This window comes from Eutrigla gurnardus (genome assembly GCF_963514095.1).
Source record: "Eutrigla gurnardus genome assembly, chromosome: 13".
NCBI classification, from domain to species: Eukaryota; Metazoa; Chordata; class Actinopteri; order Perciformes; family Triglidae; genus Eutrigla; species Eutrigla gurnardus.
The window spans coordinates 17,845,494-17,872,585 of record NC_139936.1 but is presented as its reverse complement, the minus strand read 5'-3'; the positions used below and the strand labels follow the sequence as shown (position 1 = coordinate 17,872,585).

Below are 27,092 nucleotides of genomic sequence, written 5' to 3'. Positions count from 1 at the left end.
AAAGAAAAAAATATTTTTAGTCCACACACTAGCTTTTTTCTAGCGCTTTCAACCGCATCTCATGAACTTCATCATCAGTTGTTTCCATGGTTATTATTTGGGTAAAGATCCTGTTTTGAGCCGTCTGGGGTTTGGGTCTTGGGTCTTGGGTCTTTTTTACTCAGGCAGTCCGTGGACAAACTGTCGAGAGGTCCGTTCCGTTACTGATGACGTCTCTGGTGATTTGGAAGATGTTGTAGCCGAAAGTTGATATACGTTGCGTTTCATTTTTAAATTTATGTCAACATATTCATACAAATGCGTAGTGCGTACTATAAAACTCAAAATGGAACAAACTGTACATATACCAAGTTGAAAGGTGAGTTAGTGGTTCGTTTCTTGGCACTAATCAAAGCGGAATGTTAGCTAACCGCTAACGACACTCAAGCTGTTATTAGCCACTAGCTGCCAAACCGCTTTGAAAATTCTGGCATTTTAATAATTACTCGCTCATTGACAGGATTATTTACCACCGAATACTTACTTGAACTGGTTTCTAGTTCTATTGATGTCTTTGAGCACAGTCGTCTTATAATCATTTATGAAGCCAGCACGTTACGCCACTAAAATAGCAACTTGTATAATCTGTGGTACTGTGCTAGCCACCGCTTTCTGCCATGCTACTGAACGGACTTTGGCATTAGTTCCTCTGACAATTAGAGCTGAACGGACAAGCTGGGGCAGGTTTACGTAGGTAACATGAGATCACACGCAAATCGGTGGCTGCGCCCTTTAAACCGGGTAATTAGCGTTTGCTTGCTCATATTAGCTCATGAGCTTTGCCAGTCAATAAGTGTCACTTATATTCTTACTCAACTGTACAGTTAAAAAAACTCCTACATCTGACTAACAGCCAAAATGTAGCAGCATTTAATTTCTCAGCCATTCTGTAATGTTTAATACGACTTATTACTATGTTGATGGAAGATGCAGCCTTAATTGGATCTGATCTGAATTTTTGTTTTCTCAGCTTCAGGTCAGACTAAGGCAGACTCCCACGGCCCAGCCATGCCTCAGAAACCCCAGAAGAGTGCCCAGACGGCACACTACATTGAGGTGGGAGGTTATCAGTACTGGCCCGTGCTGGTGCCCCGGGGTATCAGACTGTACACCTATGAACAGATCCCGGTGTTTCTGAGGGAAAACCCCTACATCACTGATGGATACAGAGCCTACCTGCCCTCCAGGCTGTGCATAAAAAGGTTAGAAGTCAGGTGCTTTCTTATAATCCTCAAAGGAGAAGTTGTTTTCTGTTGATTTAAATTAGTATTTTTGTAAACGGTGTTATATGATCCTACTTCCACAACAGAAGAGGAGGAGGATGACCTTACAACAGTGCAGGAAAAACATTGGGCCTAATGTAATTATCAACATAAAACATGTTGTTTCTGAAGTGACTTCCACACGTGACTTAGGAGAACTATTTGCTTTCACCAATTTTCCTCATATTTGGAATTTTCTCTAAGTTTGAATACAATTAATGACATCGACTTGCTGTGATTGTCCAACCATTTATTTGTCTACACCTTTATGTCAGTGACAGTACTACCCTCAGGTGACACAGCATTAACAGGACTTCAGTGGGTAACTTAATTCTGCTGCTGATGCTGTGAAAAAATCTTAGATTTTAGATATTTGTTTTATGTTATTTTTTACCCTTCTGGATAATAAATGTGCATAAACACCAAACTTTTTGGAAAATTCTTCTTATTCAATAACACAAAAATACAAACGACAATACTGTGAGATAACAGAATCTTTAGAAATGAATTCCTTTCATTGAAACGGGAGACACATGTAACAGTAATATTTAATCTGTTTTTACTTTTGTGCAGCCTCTTCATTCTGTCCAATGAGACGGTGAATATCTGGAGCCATCTGTTGGGCTTCCTGCTCTTCTTCTTTGTCGGCGTGTACAACATGTCCTCAGTTCTGCCGGCCATCGGCGCCTCCAAAGAGGACTATGTCATCTACTCCATCGGACTCTTCTGCTTCCAGGTAACAGACCAAGGGTTCCAGTTTACTTCATTCATGACGGTAGACTTGTTAGGATATCACATCACAAGTAGAGTATTTGGATTTTATTTCAGTAAGCCTGTGTTCTTTTCTCAAATGTATATTATATTGTCACGTCAGATCTGTGCACTTAAATATAAATAAAGTCTCCTCAATATAGAGATGAGAAAATGGTAGTTACATTGAATACCCCTAGCCTTACAAGTAGTTTTAATTTATTTATATTTATGTATAAATATCCATCTGATGACAAAGCATGAACTCGTTTGACCCGAATTCAAGCATTTGTTTTTGCTCAATTAATAAAAAAATAGATTAGAATTCATTGCAAAATATGTTTCAGGCCTGTTTACCTTCAGCCAAGTCTACCTAGGCAGGTCTAGTTTACGTTTTCTTACAACAAGGTTTCTCCTTATGTTGAGCAATGTGGTGATTTCAAATTAGCCAAATAGCCTGGGAACTGAATATGTGAAAATTTCATGGTGTTACCTTAATCTGAGTGGTTACAGAACAACATCAGACCTTCTACAAAATATTGGCAGTCCGTCTCAATGAATGAAAAATAATCAGTCCAGCAGTTGGCTGGACCAGGCTTGACGATGGGTCTTCAAGTCCAACAAAAAAATGAGTCCATTTAAGGAAAGAGGGGAAAAAAAGGCAGATTTTTTTTATTTATTTATTTTATGAAAACGTCTTGTAAAATCATAATATTACCTCACGCTCTCCCCTCCCCAGCTGAGCATGCTGTGCTCGGTCGGTTATCACCTGTTCTGTTGCCACCGCTCGGAGAAGACCAGCCGCCGCTGGATGGCGCTGGACTACGCGGGGGTTTCCATCGGCATCCTGGGCTGCTACGTGCCCGGAGTCTTCTACACCTTCTACTGCAATAATGTAAGTTCACCTTCAGGCTGCAGTTCACTTGTTGTTGTATCTCATTCTATTTGGCTTTTATGTTAATGGTGTTTCAGGCTGATCATGCACATGAGACCAGATAAGATGATATAGACTTGGAAATTGAGGTCCCACAGCCAAGGATGGGATTTTATTACGGATCATTACTTTAACAAAACCTCACAAGTTGATCGTGGTAAATATCATCACGAGGGACTGGAAGCTGTCTAGCTTGCTGCCATGGAAGACAAGTGAAAAATAGAGGTTGGGTACCCGGGTGTTTGGTACTTGATTCTCTAGTACAAACACATTTTGACGGGCACCAAAAGCAAAAGTATTGTGTTTTAATACTCGGCCCTAAGTTTTGATTTACTGTTACGGTCACTGCAGCTTGGTGCACATTAGATACTGTAAATATGTTCATGTGTGAGCATCACAGCACGGATCACCGCTTCATCGCCTAGCCACCATTCTCCCCAGTGACTTTTCAGCTAAGCTAATTTAAGTCCTCGGCATGAGATGCTGTAATTGAATAAAGCTGAAGTGCAGCCCACAGTCTGGCTCTGCTGATTGACTCATTGTTCCTGGTGAATAAGCAACACAACACCTTTGCCGCACTCGCCGTTTGGAAAACAACCTCTGATGACAGCCGCCCACCAACATGTTATTTTATTTTTTCCTTTCCTAGTTGCATCTATTTGATTTCATTTTTTTTTACTCCTGAAGTATTTGGCCGCGCTCCTTACTGTTCGCTTTCCCCTGCATATTGGAAGCGCTGGGTTATTTTGCCCCCAGAACGCAGCTGAAATCTGCTCCAGCTCAAACCAGATGGCTGCGTTCACGGAGCGGTCCGTCACTCCTGTTCCCCACCATATGACGTTCGCAAGTCTGGGAGCTGTCTCAGCGAAGGGGGCCCCCCAGTCCTTGCCAAGACTGGGGCTCCGCTTCTGGGTGGCTCCACTCCTGCGACAAGCCAAGTCCCTACAGAAAAACTGATTTTCTTTTATATTTAGCCAGTCAAACTCCCGTCAGAGTTTTAGAAATGCAGATTTGGAGACGAGTACACGGTGGCTGTTTGGAGAAGAGCTTAAGAAATTTGGCTGGAGCCGAGCAGGCCCTTGTTCCTGGTGCAAATTTATTCACTGTGAAATTTAGCAGGACTCGTCACTTGAGGATGTGTGACTGGACGGAGGCCTACATCCACACAAATGGACAGAAGGGACTGAGGCGAGGCTGTCCAGACTGTGCACAGTTACTAATAGAAGTTTAAGAAGCAGTGAGGACTCGCCGTCGGTTTGGACTAGAATCATACGTACGATTAAGAAACAGTTGGAACACTTTCTTTAGCGCGTATGCAGAGATCCATACTGTTTTATCAAGGAAGTTTGTTATGTCATCATATGCCTTTTGCAAATAAAATAAACCCACACTTAGAAATGTTCACAGAAAGCAGTTGATCGCTTCAGTTTGCTGGATAAATGTTTACTCTGTGTCACTCTCCTCTGAGCAATGTTCACTGAGAACTGTTTGCACGGTGTGATTTGACCTTCCTGTCCCTGCAGTACTGGCGGCAGGTGTACCTGGTGACGGTCCTGGCTATGATCCTGGCCGTCTTCTTCGCTCAGATCCATCCTCATTACCTCAGCAAGCAGTGGAAGCAGCTGCGCTCACTCATCTTCTGCCTGGTGGCCGGATACGGCCTCATCCCCACAGTCCACTGGATCTGCATCACCGGAGGCTTCTCCTCGGAGCTCGTCCAGGTGAGCGTGATGTTCAGCAACCTTCAGTATTTTTAGGCTGGAATTATTTGGAATTGAGGAATAGATTCTTTGTGGAGATTTAAAATTCAGGATCTATCTTTATTGACTGCTGCCTGTGAAAAATATTAATACTTCCCTAATTCATTAGTGTTCAGTCTCTAAAGGATGATTAGATTGATGAATATTTAGACTCTAGTTATATCTAAAGGATGTTATTTATACAGTTTAACAGGATTAGGAGGCATTTCTGTTTCGTCCCCACATTGGTCAAATAAGTATTTTGTCTCTTCAGGCTTTTGTTCCTCGAGTCCTAGGGATGTACTTCATCGCATCATTAGCTCTCATTTTCTACACTTCAAAAGTTCCTGAACGCTACTTCCCAGGTGAGACTACTTGATATCCTCTGTTGTCTGTGTGTTTGTGTGTCTGTGTGTCCGTGTGTCTGTCTGTCTGTCTGTCACTCACTCACTGTTTCCCAGGTCTAGGATGATGTTTTTTTTTTTTTAAATAAGCCTCTCTTTTCCACCTCTGTGATATTGCTGCAGGTCAGCTGAACTACCTGGGCTCCAGTCACCAGGTGTGGCACCTGCTGCTGGTGCTGATGTTTTACTGGTGGCATCAGTCGACGTGCTTCATCATGGCGTACAGACACAGCCAGCCCTGCCCTGACACCCCCCACCACGCCTAGGAAGCTGCACTGCAAGCTGGGATCCCTGACTGTTGAATTGTAAGCAGCACAAATACTTCAAAGCTTACTGTGTTAGTACATATGTTATACAGGTTGTCTGGGAGGTCTTAAAGGAGCAATATGCAACATTCAGAGCATGAATGTTGCAGTGAACAACTAAGGCTATGTAACGGTATAGTGGAGTAATGTCTCCCTCTGTGTGTGTTGTTGTGCACGTGGTTTTAGTGCATGTGAGCGAGCGCCACTGGCTAGCCCAAACCGCCGCTCTGCACTGCTCTCGTATGGAGGTGACTGTTAACGGCGTCCTAACTGAAAGCATCGTCGTGGAAGCGTAGCACCTGCCCTTCGGTTCCCCGTCAGATTAACAGTGTTAGCTCTGTCAGCATGTTGGCCGTACTCTGTACTGTTAGCATCAGGGCATCTCTAAAAGTCATTTAAAAACTCGATGAGATCCAAACTGTGTCTTTGTGATCCGTTGCATCCCCGAGATTTATTTATGGCATACGATACAATTATTTTTTTATGACATGTTTTATAAAATGTTTATACTGTATACTGAACTTTTATGGGTTTTTTCATGTCTTTTTTATGACATGCTATACTTTGACATTTTATGACAAGCTATACAATATACTTATTTTAATGGCATACTTTGGAATTTTTTTTACTTACGATAAGATATGTTATATTTATGTGACTACTTGACTACATACTATACTATACTATGAGTATTATGACTATTTTCAACTGTACTGTGACTTTTTTTTTACCTACACAGTGTATGGTGTGGACAACAAAATAATCGGGCTGTACTAGAGTACTTAGTAAGATGTGGGCTGTCAGCATGGTATGACATGGTAAACACGTCATCTGAGTCCCTCAATGCAAACTCAACCGTTTTAAAAACCCATTTGTTCGTACCTCAATCAGACTTTTGAACGATGCTCCGGAGATTGTGCAGTGGTTTCATGGTGTTTTTACTTTGGGGTGTGTGTTGCGTGTGACGTGTTTTACCACGGGATGTGTGCGCCGTTTATTGTCGTGACTGTTACAGCTGATGCTGTATTGTTTGGATGTTGGTTGATTTATTGTAATTGTTAAAGCATTTAAGTGAGCAGTCCTCGGGACAAACTTCCCTCAGAACAATAAAGTATATTGTATTGAACTATACTATAAAAACATTTTTGACCTACTATATGATGATTTTGTATAACTTTACATACATCGATGAACATACTATAGTATGACTTTTTTCAAAAAAAAATTCAACATACAATACTATGTTTTCAACATACTATAGTCAGATTTTTTGTGACATACTATAGAATTACTTTTTTCTTCCAACATACTATTCTGTCACCATTTAATGACATTTTTCAATATACTATACTGTGACTTTTTTTTTTTTTTTTAAGTACGTTTTTGGCTCTTTTTTAAGAGAGGACAGTGTGAGAGTGAAGGGGGAGAGAGAGGGGGAAATACATGCACAAAGGGGTGCCGGGCGGATTCGAACCGGAGGCGCATTTTGACATTTTTAATGACAAACTACACTATGACTTTTTTCGATATGCTAAACTAAGACTTTTTTAGGATTTATTTTGACATAGTATACTATGACTTTTTTCCGACATGCTATACTATTATTTTTTTGGGTCCCATGTGACTGCTAACTCTCCAATCAGCTCTGTAGCGCTGGACAGAGAGACCACAGCAAAGTTACCAGGCAGACATCTGTGAGACATAAACTCATAAAAAAGTCATAGTATAGCATTTAGAAAAAGAAATCATAAAAAGGTCATAGTACAGTATGTCAAAAAGTCACAAAATGTCATTATAGTACGTCAAAAACAATCCAAAAGTTATGTCATGTCAAAAAAATCTTAAAAAGTCGTAGTATAGCAAGTCGGAAAAGAATCATAAAAAAGTCACGGGATAGTATGTCCGAAAAGGCTAAATCTAATGCATGCACGTCATGTTTCAAAAAATCTTAAAACAATTGTCGTTTTGGTGCTGACCACGTATTAAATAATCTTGAGATAATCGTGAGATTATTTGATTTGATATAAAATGAACGAAAGTTAGACTCAAACCATGAGAACTAATCTGATCAGACATCTGATGCAGCTTTCAGATCCTCCTCGACAGTTTCCTCTCCAGTAGTTATTACGGACACATTTTAGTTGTATATTGTTTTCCAATAATGTTTCAACAATTGCTTTCCTTAGGTTGGTGAGTGGCTGCATATTCCAGCATGGAGGAAGAGGGAGACACTGTGGACAGGCCTTCAGTCCATCTCAGTGTCTCCACAGATGGACATGTTCTTACCTGCAAGTGTCTTCAGTCCACCCGACCAGTGGAGGAAACCATCAGAGGGGTGGCAAACGGGGAATCAGACCTGTGACCTCCAGGATGTGAAGTGACTGGTGTGGGGAGTATGTTTTATAAGGTAAACAGTCACAGTGGATGAAACCATGTTGTACCATCTAATCACTGGAGTTGTTCCGATATCAGTGTCATGTCTCAGCTCTTTTACCACACAGGAAGAACATCCTGATCATCCTCCCGATCACTAATCTTATAGAAGTTCTCAAATATGCTTTACTTTAATAGTCGTAGTACTATTGATAATGCTACGCTGTCCATAACAATTCAGTGTTGGAATCAACAGGATGAGAGCTAGTTAGCTGTGAGTCATATGATGCGTTCATGCTCGATTCAGTAAAAGTCAGCATTGAGTGAAAGTAAATCACAGCGTTATGTGTTCAAATGTAGGTTTTGGCACGAAACTTAAATGAATATGTTTGTTTAAAGATGATGTTTTCACAGCAATATATTATAGAGATTATGACCCATTTGCCGTTTTTAACGTGCTAGTTTCCGATTGGTGATCAGTATCGACCGATAAGCAAATTCAGGTTAAGGAATCCGTATCGGAACAACTCTACTAATCACCACCAACTCAAACAAATTCTCCAGAGTGTTCAAATTGATATACCGGTAATTAAAAGCGTTTAGTCAAGTAGGCTTTTAAATGTTATGAGAAGTGCCCGCTACTGAAACATATTGTAGCTCTTGTTAAATTATGGAAAGTTTTGCTCCTAGAAGGCCCAATATTTAAGCTGCTTTTAATTTAAAATTTAAAAAGCCAATGAACAGTTGCCGCTCTGCTCGGTGTTATTTAGGGTGTCGTCGCTGAGAGACGATCAGATTGTTTCAGCTCCAGAACGGTGACATGTACGTACTAGAAATACAGGTACTGCAGCGAGGCATGACTGCAGATGTGTAAAATACCTGATGCTGCAGATTTTAAAGTATCCAAAAATGCGTGCAGTATAAACGGCACATACCTACCAGATAAAACTTGTTTTTCCAGCCGTAACTGGTGGAAGTTGAGTTTTTGGGTGGTATGGCGCAGCATGGCCTCAGGGGGGTGCTGATGGGACTTCTAGCCGTTAAAACTGTGTCCCGACGAAAACATTTTACATTTTAGTACGAGGATTTACTACAACCTATTTAGTTTTTGTGGTCTGGAAATGCAGCATCTGCATATTTAATGCATTTCTTCTTCGTGTGGGCAACATCACTGTAGTTGGGACACAGTTTTAAAGATTAAAGCACTGATTTAAAATTGCAATCTGCACCTTTCTCCTCTCCACGGTGCAGCACTGTTGTCTACTCTGTTATCTGCTGTACATCCAGATGACTCTCCTTTGTTTTTTCTGCCTGAACTGAATTCACCTAAAGGGGAAGATTCTCTTGACACATACAGTACTTTATTTTTTTTATTTAGGGGTGATGTGCAATGTTAAACTGTTAGTATTTTGTATTTGAAAGGCTTCATTCTGGAGTTCAGCACATCCATGTTGGATAAAAGTAGTCTTAATCAAAATGATGTTGTTGTGATATCTAATGTTTTAAGTTTTAGACCGAGATCGATGTTCTCAGGTGTTGCTTTGTCGTTCTGTATTTAAATGATTCGTTATGAACCTGCTCTCTATTGGTTTCTCTGAAACACTGACTCGTTTTATAGCAGCAGGAATTTTGTATCTCGACTTTTCATACAATTAAACTGCTGAACTTGACCTTTAATTAAATAAACCATGTACTGCTTAAAAGCTACTGTGTTTTAAACTCCTTTACAGCATCCACCTCAAGCTGGATTGAGATGACCTTTTTTATTGCATCCAACAGCAGTATAGCATGATAAATACAATATCAGATTTACCCTTGTGAAAAATAAAGAAAGGATGGAACGCAGTCGTATCAAACAGTGAAAACACAGCAACCTGCAGGTAGAATTTAAACAGTGGTTGTGAAGGTAAATGCCGTGTTTAAGGCCGTCGATGTGGAGCTCACAGAGAAACTAGGTCAGAGAAGAATTCAGTGCCGAAAAGTGCATTCATGAATACAAATGCATTCTGTTTCCCTTTATGAATACGCCAATTCACATTCTGCAGCGGAAAGACTCGTCAAATTCTGTCGCTATTGTCAACAAATAACAGGAAAAGACCAACTAGCGACTGATCGAGGCCCGTTATCGTATTTCTCGTACGTGTGGATTAATACGCCACTGAAAATAGTGTTTCAGATGTTAAAATTTGCATTCCTGATTTGCTTCCTTTCTGAGAGGCAAATAAAAAGATGGATGTCACACTCACATCTTCAGCATGAGCACCTTTCTTGGCCAGGCGCAGTAACGTCCTGAGGTCACCGCGAGGTCGTCTGGAAACCAGAGGAAGTCAAGGACGTCACTGCTCCAGGCCAAGAAGTAGTCTCTACCAAACCCCTGTAAAAACACATGAGCATGGTCTCCATCTTACTAACTATCAGCAAGAAATTCACAAAACGTTTTCAGCGGGAACCAATGGGATTTTAGGTGATAGACACATTGCTTAAGAATAACCTAGAATACGGCATTTAACTCATCGTACAATTCCCATTCGTTCTTCAGCATGAATTATTCTGAAAATGTGATGACGTGTTAGGAGCACTCACATTGCTGAGAAAAATGGCCGTACAGCTTTTCAGTCTTTTAAGGGGTCAAAGACGAGTGATCTCATGTTGCTTTATGTTTTGAGTTATAACTTAATATGATAGAAAACATTACTCACCTAGAAGTTTACTGCTAAGGAAAGAAGAAAACAGTTACTTTAAACCCAATTAACAACTCTTCAAAGGAAGTACAATTAAATGTGCTCCTTTCCAGTATTCAAAGTGTAACGCGACTGACATCGCGGCCGTGTCACGACTACGGTGAAGTTATGCATAGAGGAATATCTAATGAGGATAAAACAAAGTGGTTAAGGTCAACTCCCAAACGATTGCGCCGACCGCGTCGTGGCCTCAGAGGTACTGTGCAGCGAGGCGGAGCCCAGCTCAGGTAAGGCTTCGTGGTGCTAAAAACAACAACATATCGGTATCTAGATCAGAAGGCAAGCCGAGTCAAGCGGTCAGACGTTAAGCTTAGAAATCACAGTACAATGTTTGAGTGGGTTTTTCTGATCCGGTTCAAACGTCTTTTCAAGCGTTACGATGCAGCATAAAAGGCTTCTCAGCAAACGGGTACAGCTGAAAGATATGTGGAAACCTCACTCACTCCACAGGGTTTAGGTGTTACTCAAACTCAGACGTATTAAAAAAGTTAGGGTTGGCTTGTCCAAGCTAAATGGTTACTGAACAGCAACTGAATGAGGGAAGAAGAGTCACTGCTTTGTGGGAAAAGGTGCAGCTCCGAACGGATCGAGGTCCAGCGGCTGCGAGGGCACCGCCGCCGGCTGCTGCTGCTGCTGCTGCTGCTGAGGTCCACTGTGGTCGGCCGTTTCTGTGAAGGGCACCGCCCCGAAATCATCCATGCTGCTGTCTCCAAAAGGACTGTGCAGGGAGCCGGTCCAGGACTTGCCATTGGCTGTGGCCAAGTCGTTTCTGCCGTCAGTGAGTCCCTGAAACGAGCCGTGCCGGCCGCCGTCCGGCGGATGGAACGGTTTGGCTCCAAACGGGTCCAAGAGGGCCTCGTCTCCCGGCAGAGGAGCTTTGTCCTTCCCCTCGGCCATGGTTATATCAACACTGATGTTCTCTTTAGAGTCGGAGGTGCTGAGGAACTCGTTGCTGCTCTGCGAGTCTCTCCGGCCGACCTTCTTGTGTCTGCGGACTCGCTCAGGTGTGCGGTAGGTTGGCTTGTTGCCCTTGCGGCCTCCAGTCGGCGTGCCGTGGTGGCGTTTGCTGCCGCCCGCCCCGGCCTCCTGCTTGGTCTTCCTCTGGCGTGACGACAGCTTCTGGAGGCTGCGCTGCTTCAGCCTCTGCTGCTGAGGGCTGGTCGACTCCTCCAAACACGGCTGGAAGAGCTCTTCTGCGCTCCGGGAGGTGGCGGGAGGCGGCGCCGTGGGGCCCGGCTCGAAGGGGGAGAAGCCGAAAACGTCGGTGCCCTCGGGGGACACGGGCGGTGTTTGGCCCATGGGAACATCGCCGCCACTCTTGCCCGACTTGGAGAGGTTCCGGTTGAATGGCGCTTTGGTAAAAACATCGAAGTCGTCCGCGGCTCGCTGCTCATGGCTGACTTGCCTGAAAGGCGCTTTGGCGAAGATGTCGGAGCTTCCTGAGGGCCCAGTGGGCGAGGTTGCTCCCAGGAAGGGAACAGCACCAAACACGTCCACAGAGTCCACAGAGTCCACAGATAGAGCAGCTCCCGCTCTGCTGGGCGACTCTGGAGGGGTGATCAGGGTCATGGCAGAATCCTGCTGGGGGCTCCTCCTGGGGGGGTCCGAGGACCCTTTCCCAGCCAGAGCTTTCCTCGAGCGATTCTTGACCCTGCTGGGGTCGTAGTCCGAGTCGGAGCTGTGCTCGTCTCCCTCTTCCTCCGAGTCCATCAGCAGAGGCCTCTGGCCGAGATTCTCCGGCTCGGTGTCGTCGCCGTGCTCACTGTTCAGGCCTTCCTCCTCCTCGGCCTCTTCGTCCTCGCTGCTTTTCGGCGAAGGAGGATCCGACTCGAAATCGCTGTCGGACTCGTCGCCTGGCCTGCAGCTGCTCTTTTTACCCGCTTTGTGCTCTTTGGCCACCGCCGGCTGTGGACTCTCTGCCGGGGCTGAGACGCGAGCAGGAACGCCGACTTCCTCACCGGTCGGCTCCGTTGTGATGTCATCGGTACCTGCAGCAACGAGACACAAACACAGGAGTTAAAGTGGAGCAGAAGCATCGTCTCCAGAGTATTTATGTATGGAGACCGACGTCTGAGTGAACCAGGATGGGGAGGCGGGACGTAACGTCGGGAGGAATTTGACTTGAGGGTTAAAAAGATGAACTCATAACCTTCTCAATTAGATTGATTGATGGATGTCATGATATTAGCTGAAATTAACATTTTGTTTTCCAGGAAGAAACATTTTAATATAACAATATGAAGAAAATTATTATTTAGGCATATATTGTTAAACAGGTGGGGATGTGATCTAAAGATGTCATCCTGTATTTTTAACATTCTGCTTTTAAGTCTTTCAGGTATTTGTGAAGTTTGACAGTTTAAATAATGAGATGAGTGACAGGAGGAGAATTTTGATGCCTCGATGATAAGTGTAAGTTGTACTTTCCTTAGAATGACTTTTGACCCCTGTGACCTTTTGTAAAATGCTGCATCAAGAATGTTTATGTTTGGAGAAAGTCCACAAATCCAAAATCCCAACAGTTTGTTCAATATGGAAGCAGAAGGAAAAGTCAATATGGTGTGAAAGCTGCTCCGACTCTTCGCCTGACCCTGAAATAAGAAGATCGGCTTACAGGGCAGAAGAAATGAGACGCCCGGCTTTTCAACATGTAGAAGATTGCTTTTAAACTTAAATCTCCTGGAGAAAAGATTCAGGCTGCCAGTCACGTCTTAGAATTACAAATAAATAAAGCTTTGTTCTGTTTTACGACTTACTTCTGCATTTCTATAAATTGTTACGCATGGTTGGCGTTTGCTGTAAATTTATTTCCAAGAGATTTGCATAATGACAACTTAGAAATCAGCCTAATTAGCGAGTGGATAGCCTCCAATTACATTGAAAATAAATTGTGCCGTACACAATGAGCCAATTTATTGTTCCCTGTTCGTGGGAGCTCTGTTAGAGAGCGGGGAAGGAAGGAACCCCCCGCTGTGAACACGAGAATGGAAACGTCTGAAACTGGCAGGACGTCGTGACCGATCAGCCAAAAGCTTTGTTGGTAACGACTGAAACAAGGCAGCAGGAAAATACTTTTTTAAGAAGTAATAAAACATATTAATGTGAGGTACTCTGCATCTGTTGGCACCCAAATTATAACAGAAAGATATTTAATATTTATCAAGAGTCGGCCTCTTGATAAATATTAACATGGGTTTGTTTTATCGGAATTTGATTTGACGATGACACTTTGAGGAACATAATCAATAATTTTCTGTTTAATTTTAATAAATATTTTACAGATTTGATGCTGAATCATTAAGGGAACTCATAATTAGTGGCGTCTAATTAGATGCCAGCAGGCTGGAATTCAGCTGCATGAAATGAACATATTTCATACATTTGCTTAAAAAAAAAAAAACGCTTCCGTTTCAATTTCTATTAAAGCAACCGAGAAAAGGATCGAACAGGATTACAGGATTTTATTCTGACGACACACTAGGAGGGGTAAAAATCATGGAAGTTTGTTTTCACTTGGAGGATTTGTGTTTTTAAGAGGAACTGATGGAAGGTCCGCCGGTGTGAAAACATTCCTATAAAGTTTCTGTGTAAAGTGGGTGAAACGGTTTGTTGTTGATGAAACAATCAATAATGAAAGCTGATAAATGATCAGTCTATTTGGAGCCACATCAGTGCCGTGGATTCATACCTCTACGAAAGGAGAGAAATGTATTTTAATCGTAGCACTTCATGAAGGTTTACTGCAGGTTTCTAATTATAACGAGCTGCTCCGTCTAAATAACAGCTTATTCTATAATTATCTGAAATGAGGCATCCGACCAATCACAAACATGGACCGTCTACCGTCAGTGGAGCAACTTATTTTATATAACCAACTATAATATGAGACAAATGTCTCACCGACTGTGTGAACGTGTAAATTAAAAGACTGATCTACAACGGGACATATCTGACTTTAGTTACATGTGTGTATTATATTAGATTTGTGTGTTGCTTCCATGTCGTGTATAGATCAGACTTCATCGAGGCCCTCTGGGGAAAATATTGCCTGTAGGACAATTTTAGACTCAGTCCCTCAGCTGTAGCAAATTAAAAAAAATAGCTTGAATATTAAAACATAATTCAAGATGGCAAGGTTTATCTTATAATAATCACTCACAGCAAACAATAGTACCGGTGTGGGTCACTGATATTACAAATCTATTCATTTAAACATTCAGCAATTATTTACCACAATTGTTTGTCAATTTGGCTGATTGATTAAATCTCATATTTGTGTAATATTATCCATCAATCAGCTGATCAGTGCTTTTATTACCAGTTGATCTCTTATCTTTAACACAACCTGCTCCGGAGCATCCGTCACCATGGTGACCTAGCCCGGTAAGCAGTGAGCCACCGCCGTAGGACCGAACACAGTTAAACCTGAAGTTCCCTCGCTGACCCCGAATCCTGCTTCCTCGTACCGGACTCTGCTCATCAAACCTGCAACATGACCCTTTTTAAAACACTTCAATGAAAAGGCACCGACCTCCAGGACGACGCAGTGAGCTGCTAATATTTTAATGTTTCCCACACGTTTGTTTTCATCACATCTGGGGAGATTTTGCCGGAGTGCGACTGGACGACAGAGAGTTCAAACAGAGACAGCCAACAGGAACATCTTGCACATGGTGTAGTGGTGGAGAGACTGGAAACGTTACTTTAACAAACAAAACAAAGAACCAAAGTGAGTATTGATTTTGAATGTTTTTTTTTATTTATCAGTAACATTCTATAAAGAAATACATTCACACTCACAGTATGACACAAGACCTTTTACATAGTCTGATGCAAAAAAAGGTATGTATAAGACAACTTATTGATCTCCAGGCGGTGACCTTTCAGGAACCAGGAGCCGCTGATAGAGTACAACTAAAAACTGAAGACTTGTGGCTTGTTTTTCCAACACTGTATTCAAATAAAAAGCTGATAAAGAAAGCTAAGAAGGGGGAGGGGGGACCTCACCCCGAGACAGGAGATAAAAGCACAGAAAACTTGCAAATGTAAACAATATATAAGAACATAGTCGACGTCTAGCTTTTGATTTTTCACCCCGTTAAATCCTGGGATGATGTTCATCTTTCCTTGCACTTAAAACAAAACGGACAATAAAGTGCAGTTAATGGCTCTGGTCCCTTTCACTTTTCATTTTTTTGGCTTTGATGGTTCGCCTGTTGACACTATAAATCCATCCACCAATACACATGAACAAGATGTTTCTGAGTATGGCTGTCTTACTGCATGACAAATGAGAAGACACGAAGCAAATGAGAATAAAAAATAAAAAATACTGAACAAAAATGAAGCGTTTTCCCAATAAAAGCAGGCAGTGATATGAGCGGAAACATGAACGCTTCTCCGGACTTACCTTCAGCTAAACACACAAATTACATTTTATTAGATTTGTACAAAAATGTGTATGATTTATGTCTGATGACTAAGATGGGTCACTCGCTGCTCGAAGGCGCAGAAACGGCAGCACATTGACAAACATACAGCCCTTTGGGATTGTATGGGTTTAACCACTAAATCTAGATGTTCAAACATTCCTTTACGTTTACACTACCAGATGTGCCATCAGCAGGACGCTGTGTCAGTGGGTGCTTTTCAACCTGGACCCGTCTTTGTGTCTGAGTGACATTATGTGGGAATGATCCTCCTAAAGTCAGGACAACAAACACATATTTCTATACAAGCCTCTCTCCGTTAACTGAAATTACACCAACTCATCATAAGTGTATATTCATAAAAGTATTTCCTTTAAACTAAACCTGGGGAATGAAGGAAAAAATAACTGCTTCAGTTCCAATAAAAATGTAATGCTTCACATAAATGTAATCAGAGACAAAAAGAGCAAATCATTTGTATTCACTGAGTCCACGTTGTCGGTCAGGTCAATGAAAATGCCACAAGAAGGCACTTTGTATCCATAAAATGGAAGCCAAACGACTTCCACACCGTCAAACTATATTCTTGGTTTAAGACCGGAATTCTAGATCCAGAGATTTCATCCTGTGTCTCTCATAAACACAGTCTAAACTCGTACATTGTGAAGAATCCTAATTTACTTTTTTATAGACCGAAGCAGAGTTGAAAAGTTTGAACGTCTTTAAAAGAACAGAAACAAGAAGGGAAACACAAACGTCAACAGCTGATCAAACTAAATAGCAGTATTTATCCGAGTTGCCAGCGATATTTAAAGAATCACCTGCAGCCAAAGTCACCAACTGACACACTGATGGCACGAACACAGCAGACTAAAGGCTGATCAAAAACAGTATTTTTATCATGCCAGCCTGGAAACAAACACCATCCCAACAACGTGGGTTTATTTGACCTTTGTGGGTTTAAAGTCAGTACAAAAGTCCCTTCATTGTGTTTGGATTCTTTTCTCTCTCTTTTTTTTTTTTTTTGGTTTTCCAATTTGAACTCAAATAGAATTATATATTCATTAAGTAACAAGTGGAGATGATCAAATATTTCCACACCTACATTCAAGTGCTTAGAGGGTAATATTGCATCATTATCTTGTCTTACTCTACTCTTAAGTGTAGCCTTGCATTAAGCCTGCATGTGTAAGGACACGAGATGAATTTACTGTAGAAATAATAATAAAAAAAAATAAAAAAAATTCGACTTGCACTCTCTAGAAAATATCTACGCGTTTTTAGCCTTGATGCTGCTTATCGTTAAATATATTCTGAGTTAAAAACAGCGTTACTAACCTGCCTATCAATACCAATTCACATTTAAGGAACAGGAAGAGCACAGAGGCACAGAAGCTTATTGCTGCCACCGACGTAATATATGTAGGAATACTGCGTATCGTTACACCGAGAGTAGGATCTGTGTCGTGGTTAAACCTCGTGCAGTCTCACTGGTTAGTTGAGCCAACTGAGAACTCGTTCCAGGTTGAATTAGAGTCGTAACATTGGCCTCCACAGTAAAGTGCACAGTCCACACCAAAACATCTGAGGCTTCGTCCCAACAAGAAGAAAAATATCAGATTTTTTTTCTTTGCAGTTTCAATGGCCGAAGAGGGTCGATGGTGTTTCAATGTAAACAGACGGCAAAGAGCCACAACTTTGGCAGTTCAAGTGTTGTCTTTTCTCCCTCATTTTTAGTTTATGAGTACCAGGGCTGAGTGATGTTTAGGTTCAATTGTATTCAACATGTGAGAGTCACATTTTTATGAATGAATCATCTATTATGCTCTTCTGCTTTTTCCTTTTCCTGTAGTGTTTTATAGTTTTTTGTGCATTTAACATCTGGAGTAGAGTCACAGACACTCTGCTCCTGAAATTTAATCTTAAAGAACAAGAAGAAGAGTTCAAGATTAAGTGGCTAAAATGCTTTTTTATCACTATTCTTCAGCAGTACAACTCCTGTTATCTGGTTATGCTAACAGGGAGTTATTCTTGCGATTCATAACATTTGTTCAAAGTAGTGGTTCTTAATTAGAAGACGTATGTATTAACTATTTTTAACCTGTATGATGCGGAAGCACTAAGAGGTAAGTGAGAAAAAAAAAATCTTGTGATTTATTTTCTATGTCTGATACAAATTGATTTCTCTCCTGTGTTGAAAAAAAATCATAAAATGTGTTGTTGTAATACTAATTTTGTCCACAAGAGGCTGAATTGGCCACTAACTGACGAAAAACATTTGTTTTCTTTTCTTTTTAGTGTTTTCTTTTCTCAATGCGCTTTGAATGCAACATACATATATTGTGTTATCAAGTTATGTATATTACAGTCATATCTTTCTTTAGAATGCATTTTAAGCGCCGCTTATCTGCAGTTAAAACCCTGAATTAATTGAATCCCATTTGAAACATGGTGTACAACATCAGCCTTTTGTGGATGAAATGTAAATAACAACAAACAGAAGTTTATATTCCCTCCACTTGTTTAACAGATGATCTTTTTAAAAGGAACTTAAAAACATTGTCCTGGCAAAACACACGTTCACCTGATCTCAAGCGATCACTACGTTCTTTTACCTCCGTCTCCTCTCCGTGCTTCCGCAGTAACAACTATTTCAATAGACTTATATTGTAATTCATATAATTGTGTAATACTGACATCACTCAGCCCGTATTAGTACCAGCCATGTGTCTTTACACTGACAGGTTGTCAGCTGTAAAGACAGTTGTTCGTATTGCTTTTAGTGCCGATGGAACTACCGAAATGTTATGCAGCCGTGTTCCTTGTTGGAAACATTGAGTTGGAAGTTTTTATGCACCGAAAACAAGAAGTATAATGTACACAGCACTTCACAATGAGTGTATACTTTATAGTGTGACCCCTATGTGTTAGTACCTTGCTCCAGCTATTTGATCTAGAGAGGGAATATAAGCTCAAACCCTGGCAGAGATAGTGCCTTGCTTCACCCAGTGAGCTATAGAGAGGCTAAGTCCCACCTTTCTAGTGTCCCTCTTTGGGTCTTATTCATATAAAATATGTACGGTAGTCAACAATGAGGGACAAAGACTTTTAAATCCTGATCCAGTCAGACAAAGTGTGATTCATGTTCATACAGGATGCTATAAATATTTGTCTCTCACCACCGACTACTGTACACACTTTCCCCCAAAAATAAGGTTGTAATTGGAGCTGTTAATAGTCATATTTCTCCAAATAATGGGTGGAACTTAGCCTCTTTATTGAGAAGACTCAAACACTTCTTCCAGCTGACTTGCATAAAGGTTTGGACATCGTGGCAGGTAGAAATGGCCACCACCAAGCCCAGTGTTAAAGGCAAGAACTGACTGTAGTAACTTAAGAAAGTGCTTGTACCACTTCGCTGAGGCATCTGCTGTTCTTCCTAATTTAGTCTGAGAAGAGCCTCAACTCATCTTTATATTATACACTGAAAACAGAAGAACGAATCTGCTAACCGACATCGGGAAACAAAACAGAACTGACTGATCATTGGTTTTGATGCCCCACTGTGGGGTCTGTGTGGCAAAGAAGCTCCTGACTGGAGGTCAGGTGGAAAGAGAAGATCTGGACAAGGGGTCAGGAGAGGGCAGGGGGGAGGAGTCAGATGTCTCCACAGTGTTGGGTCCTCTATGTAGAGACTCCTTTAAGACTTGCCTGCGCTGGCCACGAAGGGGACTGAGCCGAAAAGGTCCTCTGGCTGCAGGGGCTTGGCGGTGGAGGCAGCAGGCTGCGGTCGATCTGATTCCACGCTGGCTGGCTTATCTGGATGTAGGAGGTCACAGAGGGGGAGACACTTAGATCATCTACAGCTGTGGCACCAAGGCAAAGGTTTTAAAACAAAGTCACTTGTTTAGTCCATTACAGCTAGTGTTGCAATGCATACCAATACTACAAGTGTCACAGTTAAAAACGGTATAATACCCTGTATTATCAGTAGTGGTACTTTAAGTATGACAGGACGGTGTTTAAATTTGCAGCAGTCAAAACATAAAACTATAGGCCCAGGATTTAGCTAGTCCTGCTAGCTAGAAGGATGGAGTCAAGAAATGAACAAAATGTCAATGAAATCTGTTAAATGCTTGTGATATAAAAAGGATAAAATCATTGAAGGGGCCACTTGCTTGCTCTGAGCATATCAAACTCCCGATCGATCAGTTCCTCCTCTGTCAACTTGGCGAAGTTGTCCTCTCCGAAGGGGTTCCAGCGTGACATGTCGGGGGGGTTACTGGCAGCACTGTTGCAACTCTGAGAAGGTGGCGTGATTCCATCCGAGGCAAGCAGAGGGTTTCTACTGTGGAGACAGAACACCAGGCATAACCTTTATGGTAGGATTCACCTCCAGCACTTCTCCTACATAGTTTTCTTCCACATAGAATGAGACATGGATGTCCAGCGATATGATCTGTTCAGTGGACATTACCTGGGGTTCGTGTATGAGGGATCCACAGGTGATGGTCCCCCCATCGGCCTGGCTCCAGCTCCCGTTCTTGCAGTGGGAGTGGTAGCGGCGTAGGAACCCAGCGGGATCTGGAACTCAAGAGGGGAGGACATATAGGGGACAGGCTGCTGAGGGGGATGATGCTGCTGCTGCTGTTGATGATGATGCTGCTGCTGATGATGATGATGCTGCTGCTGTTGTTGTTGTTGCTGCACAAAAGCCTGTTGGTACTGGTGCAGCTGTTAGGAAGGGAAGAGAGGGAGAAGAGGGGGAAGGGAATGAGGGACGGACCTTTGATTTCATGGCGCACAATGACGGCAACAAGATGAAATGTTGTTAGAAACTAGTTCTGGATTTGGAAAGCTGGGGACACAGTGGAGGGGAGGAATGAAGGAGTGAAAGTCAAACAGCACGTCGGACAACAAACTGAACAAATGCAATCAGGATCGCCTCAAACTCTGGCTGAACATTAAAAAAAACTGCATTAAGTCAAGCCTTTCTATTTATACATCCAGCAGGAGCAGAGCTAAACTATGAATCATTCGGAGCATTCAGTCAAATTCTCTCTATCGTCTCTTATATTCTCTGTTAGCTCTGGTCTGGTCTCCAACAGCTCCTAAGATTCTTTAAGCTACTAGATGTAGTGAACTAGTGAAGTATTAGAGGGAATTATGAGCCGTCTATCTTCCCAACACTAACTCTAAGCAGCTTATAATACATGATTTTTAAGCATGAATAAAAACAAATAGAAACAATCTTTTATTTCCTAATCATCAGCATACTAATAAAACGGGTATCATACCACACTTTTCTAGTGTCGGTTTACAGCACTCTGCCACACTACAGGCTACAAACACAAGACAAACCAAAATCTGCATATGAATTCACTATCCGTTTATAGATTAGACTTCTTCAAAAGAGGCTGAGGTGCTCTTCAGGAAGTTAAGCTCAGATACACAACAGAGCAGGACAGTGCAGGTCTTTGAATGGAAGAATGCTTTTTATGTGAACTCACTGAAGGAGAGACAAAGTTGTAAAAACGCAAAAAGCACTCAATATTTTCATATGGTTCATGTTTCTATAACTTTCTAGCTCCTCTGTTTTCTTACAAAACCACATGGATTAAGCATGTTTTGCTTTTTAAAGTACTGTACTAATAAAGTTGATCTGTTTTTTATATTAAATTTGCAGTCACTTAGTAAAGCTGTACCGGAGGAGAGGTCTAAGATCCCAGAGGAATCACTGTTTTTGAACATTAAGTATGTATCTGGGGAATAAGAACAGTACATTTCAGAGGTGCTCTCTTCCCCTGACTGAGCGGCTTCATATGTCAGGATGCAACACGGAGGAAACTCGATTTCACCCTATGTTCGATCCCCTCGTGGCTTTGCTCCGACCAGATTGCCTCAGAAATAAAAACAGATGGTGCGTGTTCGGCAGGAAACAGACTAAAAATTGCATCGCCCCAACAGAGTGCATTTGGAGGACCTGTGTTTGTGTGTTTGATTCAGTAGCTGCATAAATACTACTTTTCTGAATATTTGGACAGAGTCAGTAGGAAGTTTGAGCGTCTGCTTCCAATGCTGCTTGGCACAGAGGAGAAGCAACTCGACTAAAGAGGACTGGCTGCCAGTGTTTGGAACAGAGAGAGCAATTTTAGGCCATTCTGACATTAAATGAAACATTCAGCTCAGTGTTATTTCACGCTGTGTCTCCATGTGTTTCGCTGTCATTTGCTCAAACTATTTATTGCAGTTTTGGATGAATCAATATTCTGTGGTGGAATTCTGTCATGATTTTGAGTTTGAAGCATCGTTGAAAGCTTGAATGTGTTCGACGGTGAACAGAAGAATTTTAGGGCAGACAGCAAATCAAATTCAAGCCTTGCAGCTTTGATTCAGACGCAAAAAACTCACCATGGCTGCGTACTGAGCCTGGGCCTGAGCAACCTGCTGCTGGTACATCGGCTGCATCATCATCTGCTGCTGCTGCTGCTGCTGCTGCTGCAGGAGGAGGGCATGCTGCTGCTGCTGCTGGAGGAGGGCATGCTGCTGCTGCTGCTGAAGCTGGAGGGACTGCTGCACAGCCTGTTGGTACTGAGGAGGGGAGTGAAGGGATGAAATATTTTTATATTATATTAAATATTAACATTTCTTCTGAATAACGGTTCTAGACGTCAGTGTGCTCGATGTACCTGGAGGTATTGGAGTTGCTGTACATTTGCATGTTGCTGCACTGCTTGTTGTTGTTGTTGTTGTTGGTGATGATGATGATGTTGATGTTGATGTTGTTGTTGTTGTTGTTGTTGTAGCTGCTGAAGACGCAGGTCGCCAGGCTGTAGCTGCTGCAGGACTCGGTGTTGCTGACTGCTGGGCTGGGGCTGCATGGATGGCTGCCCAGAGCTAGGGGTGGGAGCTGAGTGGACAGGTATAGACGATGGATTCATTCCACTTATTACAGCACCACATTGAGGACAGAAGCCAGCACAGGTTAAGTGTAATAGGGATAACTGAGAAATACTTAATAAAAAGAGGGATGTTCATGTACAACACACCTTTCTGGCCATTGCTGATGGGTGCTGAAGGCACGGTCATCTTGACCGGGGTGACGGTGTTGGAGAGGGGCAGGACGTTGCTATTTGCCGCTTTTGGCCTCTGTCTGGGAGCTATTGATGTTTCTGTCGGGCCTACATCGTCTGTTATCCTAGAAAGAAGGAGGCAAGCGTTGCTTTTATACCTTTAATATGCCTCAACATGTGGTGCATGTACAGCAGTTCCACTGTGTGTCATTCTAGAGTCAAATATAACAAATAGATAAAAAAAATGTCTTTAAACCAAAAATACTATAAGATTTTCGTTAAAGTATATACATTTTTTGGTGCAAAATACAAAAAGACGTAGGACGTTCGGCTGGTGTCAAGGCATACAAACATTAGAATACAAAGAAAGGTAGTGTACCACTAATATAATAATAATCAAAATTATATTCAGATCAATAAATATAACTAAAATAAAAGTTGTATCGATGATACCATTATTATTATTATTATTATTAATAATAATAATAATAATAATAATAATAATAATAATAATAGTAGTGGTCATAAAAGACACATAAAAAGACATGTCAGCAGACGTAATGATAACTATATATAAGAATAATGCCAAAAATAATAAAATAATAGTAACAATGGTGTAATTATGTGTGTGGATATGTGATATGAAATAAAAGTAGATGGGCAAGCAGAAGTAGAAAAAAGCATTAACAAATGGACAAGCAATGGCAAAAGCCTACTAAAATCAAGAAAGTCATATAGTACCTACATGGACAAAATAGATGCATAAGTGAATAAATAAATGTGCCTGTATGCAGATTTGGGTACCGTAGATGACCATTTAGTAGCCCGGGCGTTTAATATGCTAAATCGACTTGGAGCCCAGGCGTTTATAAGAACCAGGCGCGTATTTGCAACAGGCTACAATTTATTTTTGCAATGAGCAGCACCAGACCATCATGCAAAGAACAAGGAGCTCACCATAGCACCATAGCACCACTGGAACAAAACGACTTTTTCCCCCCCGACGCATCTTTATTGACATCAGACAATAAATACAAAGACAGTTTGTCTGTGTTACCGCGACACAGGGAGCTGATCAGAGCAGTGTTATGAATGATAACGGAAGGGGGGGTCGATCACGGTAATTTCAACACTGTACATTAGCGCATTTATCTATATCCCTATATCCCTCAGTCTAGCGCGCCTGTGTTTGTGTGTCTGTGTGTGTGTGTGTGCGCGCGCCTGCATGCGAGAGAGAGAGAGAGAGAGCGCGAGAGGAGGGGCTGACTGACAGAAGAGGTGAGAGCCGGTGAAGTGCTGTTAAAAAAAAACTTTTGTTTTCTGTGCAAGACTATGGTAAACACTTAATCGCCCGGGCGTTTAATTGAACCGGCGTTTATTATGCAAAATGAGGTCGGACCCCGGCGGCTATTAGAGCACAGGCGCGTATTTGCACGCGGGCGATTATTTGGTCATCTACGGTATGTTGTTTTATTACTTCAGATATTTAAACATTTTTTAAATAAAACCACCAGTACCTGGCTTTCGACATGCTTCTCCTAGCAGCGACCTCACTAGCAGTTAGAGGCTCTGGAAGAGATGTTGGGATGGGAGAGTTCTGGAAAAAAAACAGGCCAGGAGAATTATGTTAATACGCAAATGACCGCAAGAGGCAAAAGGCTAAAGCCACAGCGACGGTTTAATTCTGGTGACTTACGAAGAGATTTGGCACTGGACAGTCTTTTCCAGCTAATTTGAAGGCAAAGTAGGACACTTGGTAGATGTCTGGTCTCATCTCCTGCTCTGGGTCGAGCATGTATCCTGGAAAAAGACAGAGAGGTCGTTTAGTACAGCGTCACTGGCTGGTTTATTATGGTTCATGTGCATCTTCTCTCTTTGGCCACTCAGCGGAGCTGTTTGTCAAATTATCAAAAGGGGAGGAAGCTCGCCTGCAGGATGCATTTAGGGAAGAGGAATAACTGCAAAGTAAACAAGGCAGTCATGGCTGAGTGAATGACTGGTTCAAACAGGCTGAAGTTGTGTAAATACATAACAAACCATATGTGGAGGAAAACAGCAGAACACTGTCAAAGTTACACAGACGAAGAACATTTACAAAGGTGATTATTTATCTGTATGTGATAAATACTAAGTTCTTTGTTTACACTATAGAAAGGTATAGGTCCGTATATGTGTTTACTAATTCCTACTCCTTTTCAGACATATGTGTATTTGTTGTTTATTCTGTAAGTGTTTCATGTATTTTTTTTTGATCAGTTATTCTTTTTTTGTTTTCCTCTCATTGGTTACATGTTTGAAATAATAAATCCATCTGAATCTAAATTGTGTCAGAAACTATACTTTGACACAGTTGCCTTTCATAACGGAATGAAGTGAAACTATGGCACAAAAGAGAGTAATGACAAATAACTCCAAGTTACACATACTGATGAAAAGGTTAGCAACAGAAGTGTCACTACATGGAGAGGTAGTAATGACAACACATATCCCAACATCCTTAATACAGGTTAAGTCTCAAACTTACTGATTAAACAGTGCAACTTGAAGGAGAATTTGGAGTTATCTGGAACGATAAAGGTTCCGTCACATATGGCGACTTGACTCTCCCCAAATGGAAGTGTGAAGAAACACAGCTTGTACAACAAGCATCCAAGTGCCTGCAGAGAAAACAGAAACAGTCTGTAAGAACCACCAAGTTTTAGGGGCTGAGTATTGCTTGAACATTTTCAATGCCAGTGCCAACATGACACCTGAGGTTTGGCAGCACGGGTTATTGCATCATACACGATACCTTTCTGTCAGAATTTTTAACACTTTTTATTTTGGAAAAAAAAAAGCCTAACCCCAATCTACTTTGAATAATAGTTAGTTTTTTAGTGCTTTAAAAGGGTTAGTTCAGATTCACCAGTGTCATAGAGTCTGCATTGAATGTTCACACGTGCTTTTAAATATAGAAGTCCAGAGTCTGCCCTCCTGGCCATATAGCGCTCCAAACAAATCCACATGCATAAGTGATCTGCTCTTAAATAATATGTTCAGTTTGCTATATTTGGCTGTGGCATGTTTCTGTTGATGATGCAGTTGTAGATGAAAGAGACTTTGGAATAACCCACAGTGTTTATTAGGGAATTTTTTTCCCCCAATAAGCGCTGAGGACAGATACTCTTCTCCATTCAAGCAAGCTAATCCAGTCTGATACTAAACTCCTAATCTGAGTCAACAACATATCCTTTAACAATCCCAAAATGCATGGATGAATACCCCAGATTTAACGTATAAAAAAAGCGTTTCAAACTTGTGCTAAACATAGAAAAGGAAACGAAGAATGCAGGGGGTAGTCCACAGGAAGTGGGTGTTTTGGATATTTTGTACAAAGCAACAATTTATCAGTGCTGATATGTATGTGTATTACATTAGTTTGTATCAAAATGACAAAATCACATAGAAAGTAGGAGAAATCCAGGTTTTTGGTTTGTTTCATTACTACTTTAATTTGCACTACTGCTTATGTGTTATTAAGTATGCTTAAGAAAGAAAAGAAAGTGCACACGTTTCCATGCTCAAAGCTTCCTATTAACAGCCACATCTTTATATGCTGGCTGTTAAACTCCCTGGGTGCATCAATTTACACCACTCCTCAAAATGGCGGCTGTCCAAGCCCCTTGTTCCTGCCTCTCTACCTCGCACCTTCAAATAAAAGATATAAAAGAGGACAGGCAGCAGGGAGTGAGGAACAGGATGAGTGTTGTGAATGATGTTGCTCAATGTTTAATGAGGGAAAAACACTGTTGGCGAGCTGGTGGAGGCAAACAGCCCGGGGCGAGAGGGGGGGGGGGGGGGGGGGGGGGGGGGGGGATGAAAGAGAGAGAGAGCTGCCGGGCAGAGTGAAGCCCAGGACGCTGCCAGGACAAACCAGCCCTGCAGGGTGCCGCCACACACACACACACACACACTTACCCATATATCAGCCTTAGTGGTGATGGGTTTCCCTGCGTACAAGTTAATCATCTCCGGCGCCCGATATGAAAGGGTCGTGTACCTGT

The 27,092-nt window shown here is 41.8% G+C and overlaps 2 protein-coding genes across 3 annotated transcripts in view; one reads left to right on the top strand and one right to left on the bottom strand.

Moving 5' to 3' along the window:
* The first annotated feature begins 199 nt into the window (after nt 1–199).
* On the top strand, nt 200–10,243 carry paqr3a (progestin and adipoQ receptor family member IIIa). Its single transcript, XM_084024665.1, has 8 exons — nt 200–358; nt 1,010–1,241; nt 1,875–2,037; nt 2,791–2,946; nt 4,509–4,706; nt 4,999–5,089; nt 5,252–5,433; nt 7,620–10,243. Exons 1-7 carry the CDS (start codon nt 298–300, stop codon nt 5,392–5,394), a joined length of 1,044 nt encoding a protein of 347 aa, XP_083880791.1. The 5' UTR covers nt 200–297; the 3' UTR covers nt 5,395–5,433; nt 7,620–10,243.
* Nucleotides 9,551–27,092, bottom strand: part of bmp2k (BMP2 inducible kinase) — a 40,720-nt gene continuing 23,178 nt past the window's right edge. The window contains exons 6-16 of one of the 2 annotated variants that reach the window (XM_084024663.1): nt 27,007–27,088; nt 25,574–25,706; nt 24,746–24,849; nt 24,567–24,646; nt 23,026–23,174; nt 22,666–22,886; nt 22,388–22,567; nt 20,454–20,710; nt 20,155–20,324; nt 19,688–19,795; nt 9,551–12,535 (exon numbers count right to left, since the gene is read on the bottom strand). In XM_084024663.1, the coding sequence (XP_083880789.1) occupies nt 11,097–12,535; nt 19,688–19,795; nt 20,155–20,324; nt 20,454–20,710; nt 22,388–22,567; nt 22,666–22,886; nt 23,026–23,174; nt 24,567–24,646; nt 24,746–24,849; nt 25,574–25,706; nt 27,007–27,088 (2,923 nt within the window). In that variant the 3' untranslated portion in view covers nt 9,551–11,096. The remainder of the gene's footprint in view (nt 12,536–19,687; nt 19,796–20,154; nt 20,325–20,453; nt 20,711–22,387; nt 22,568–22,665; nt 22,887–23,025; nt 23,175–24,566; nt 24,647–24,745; nt 24,850–25,573; nt 25,707–27,006; nt 27,089–27,092) is intronic. The other variant, XM_084024664.1, reaches the window with a different exon arrangement.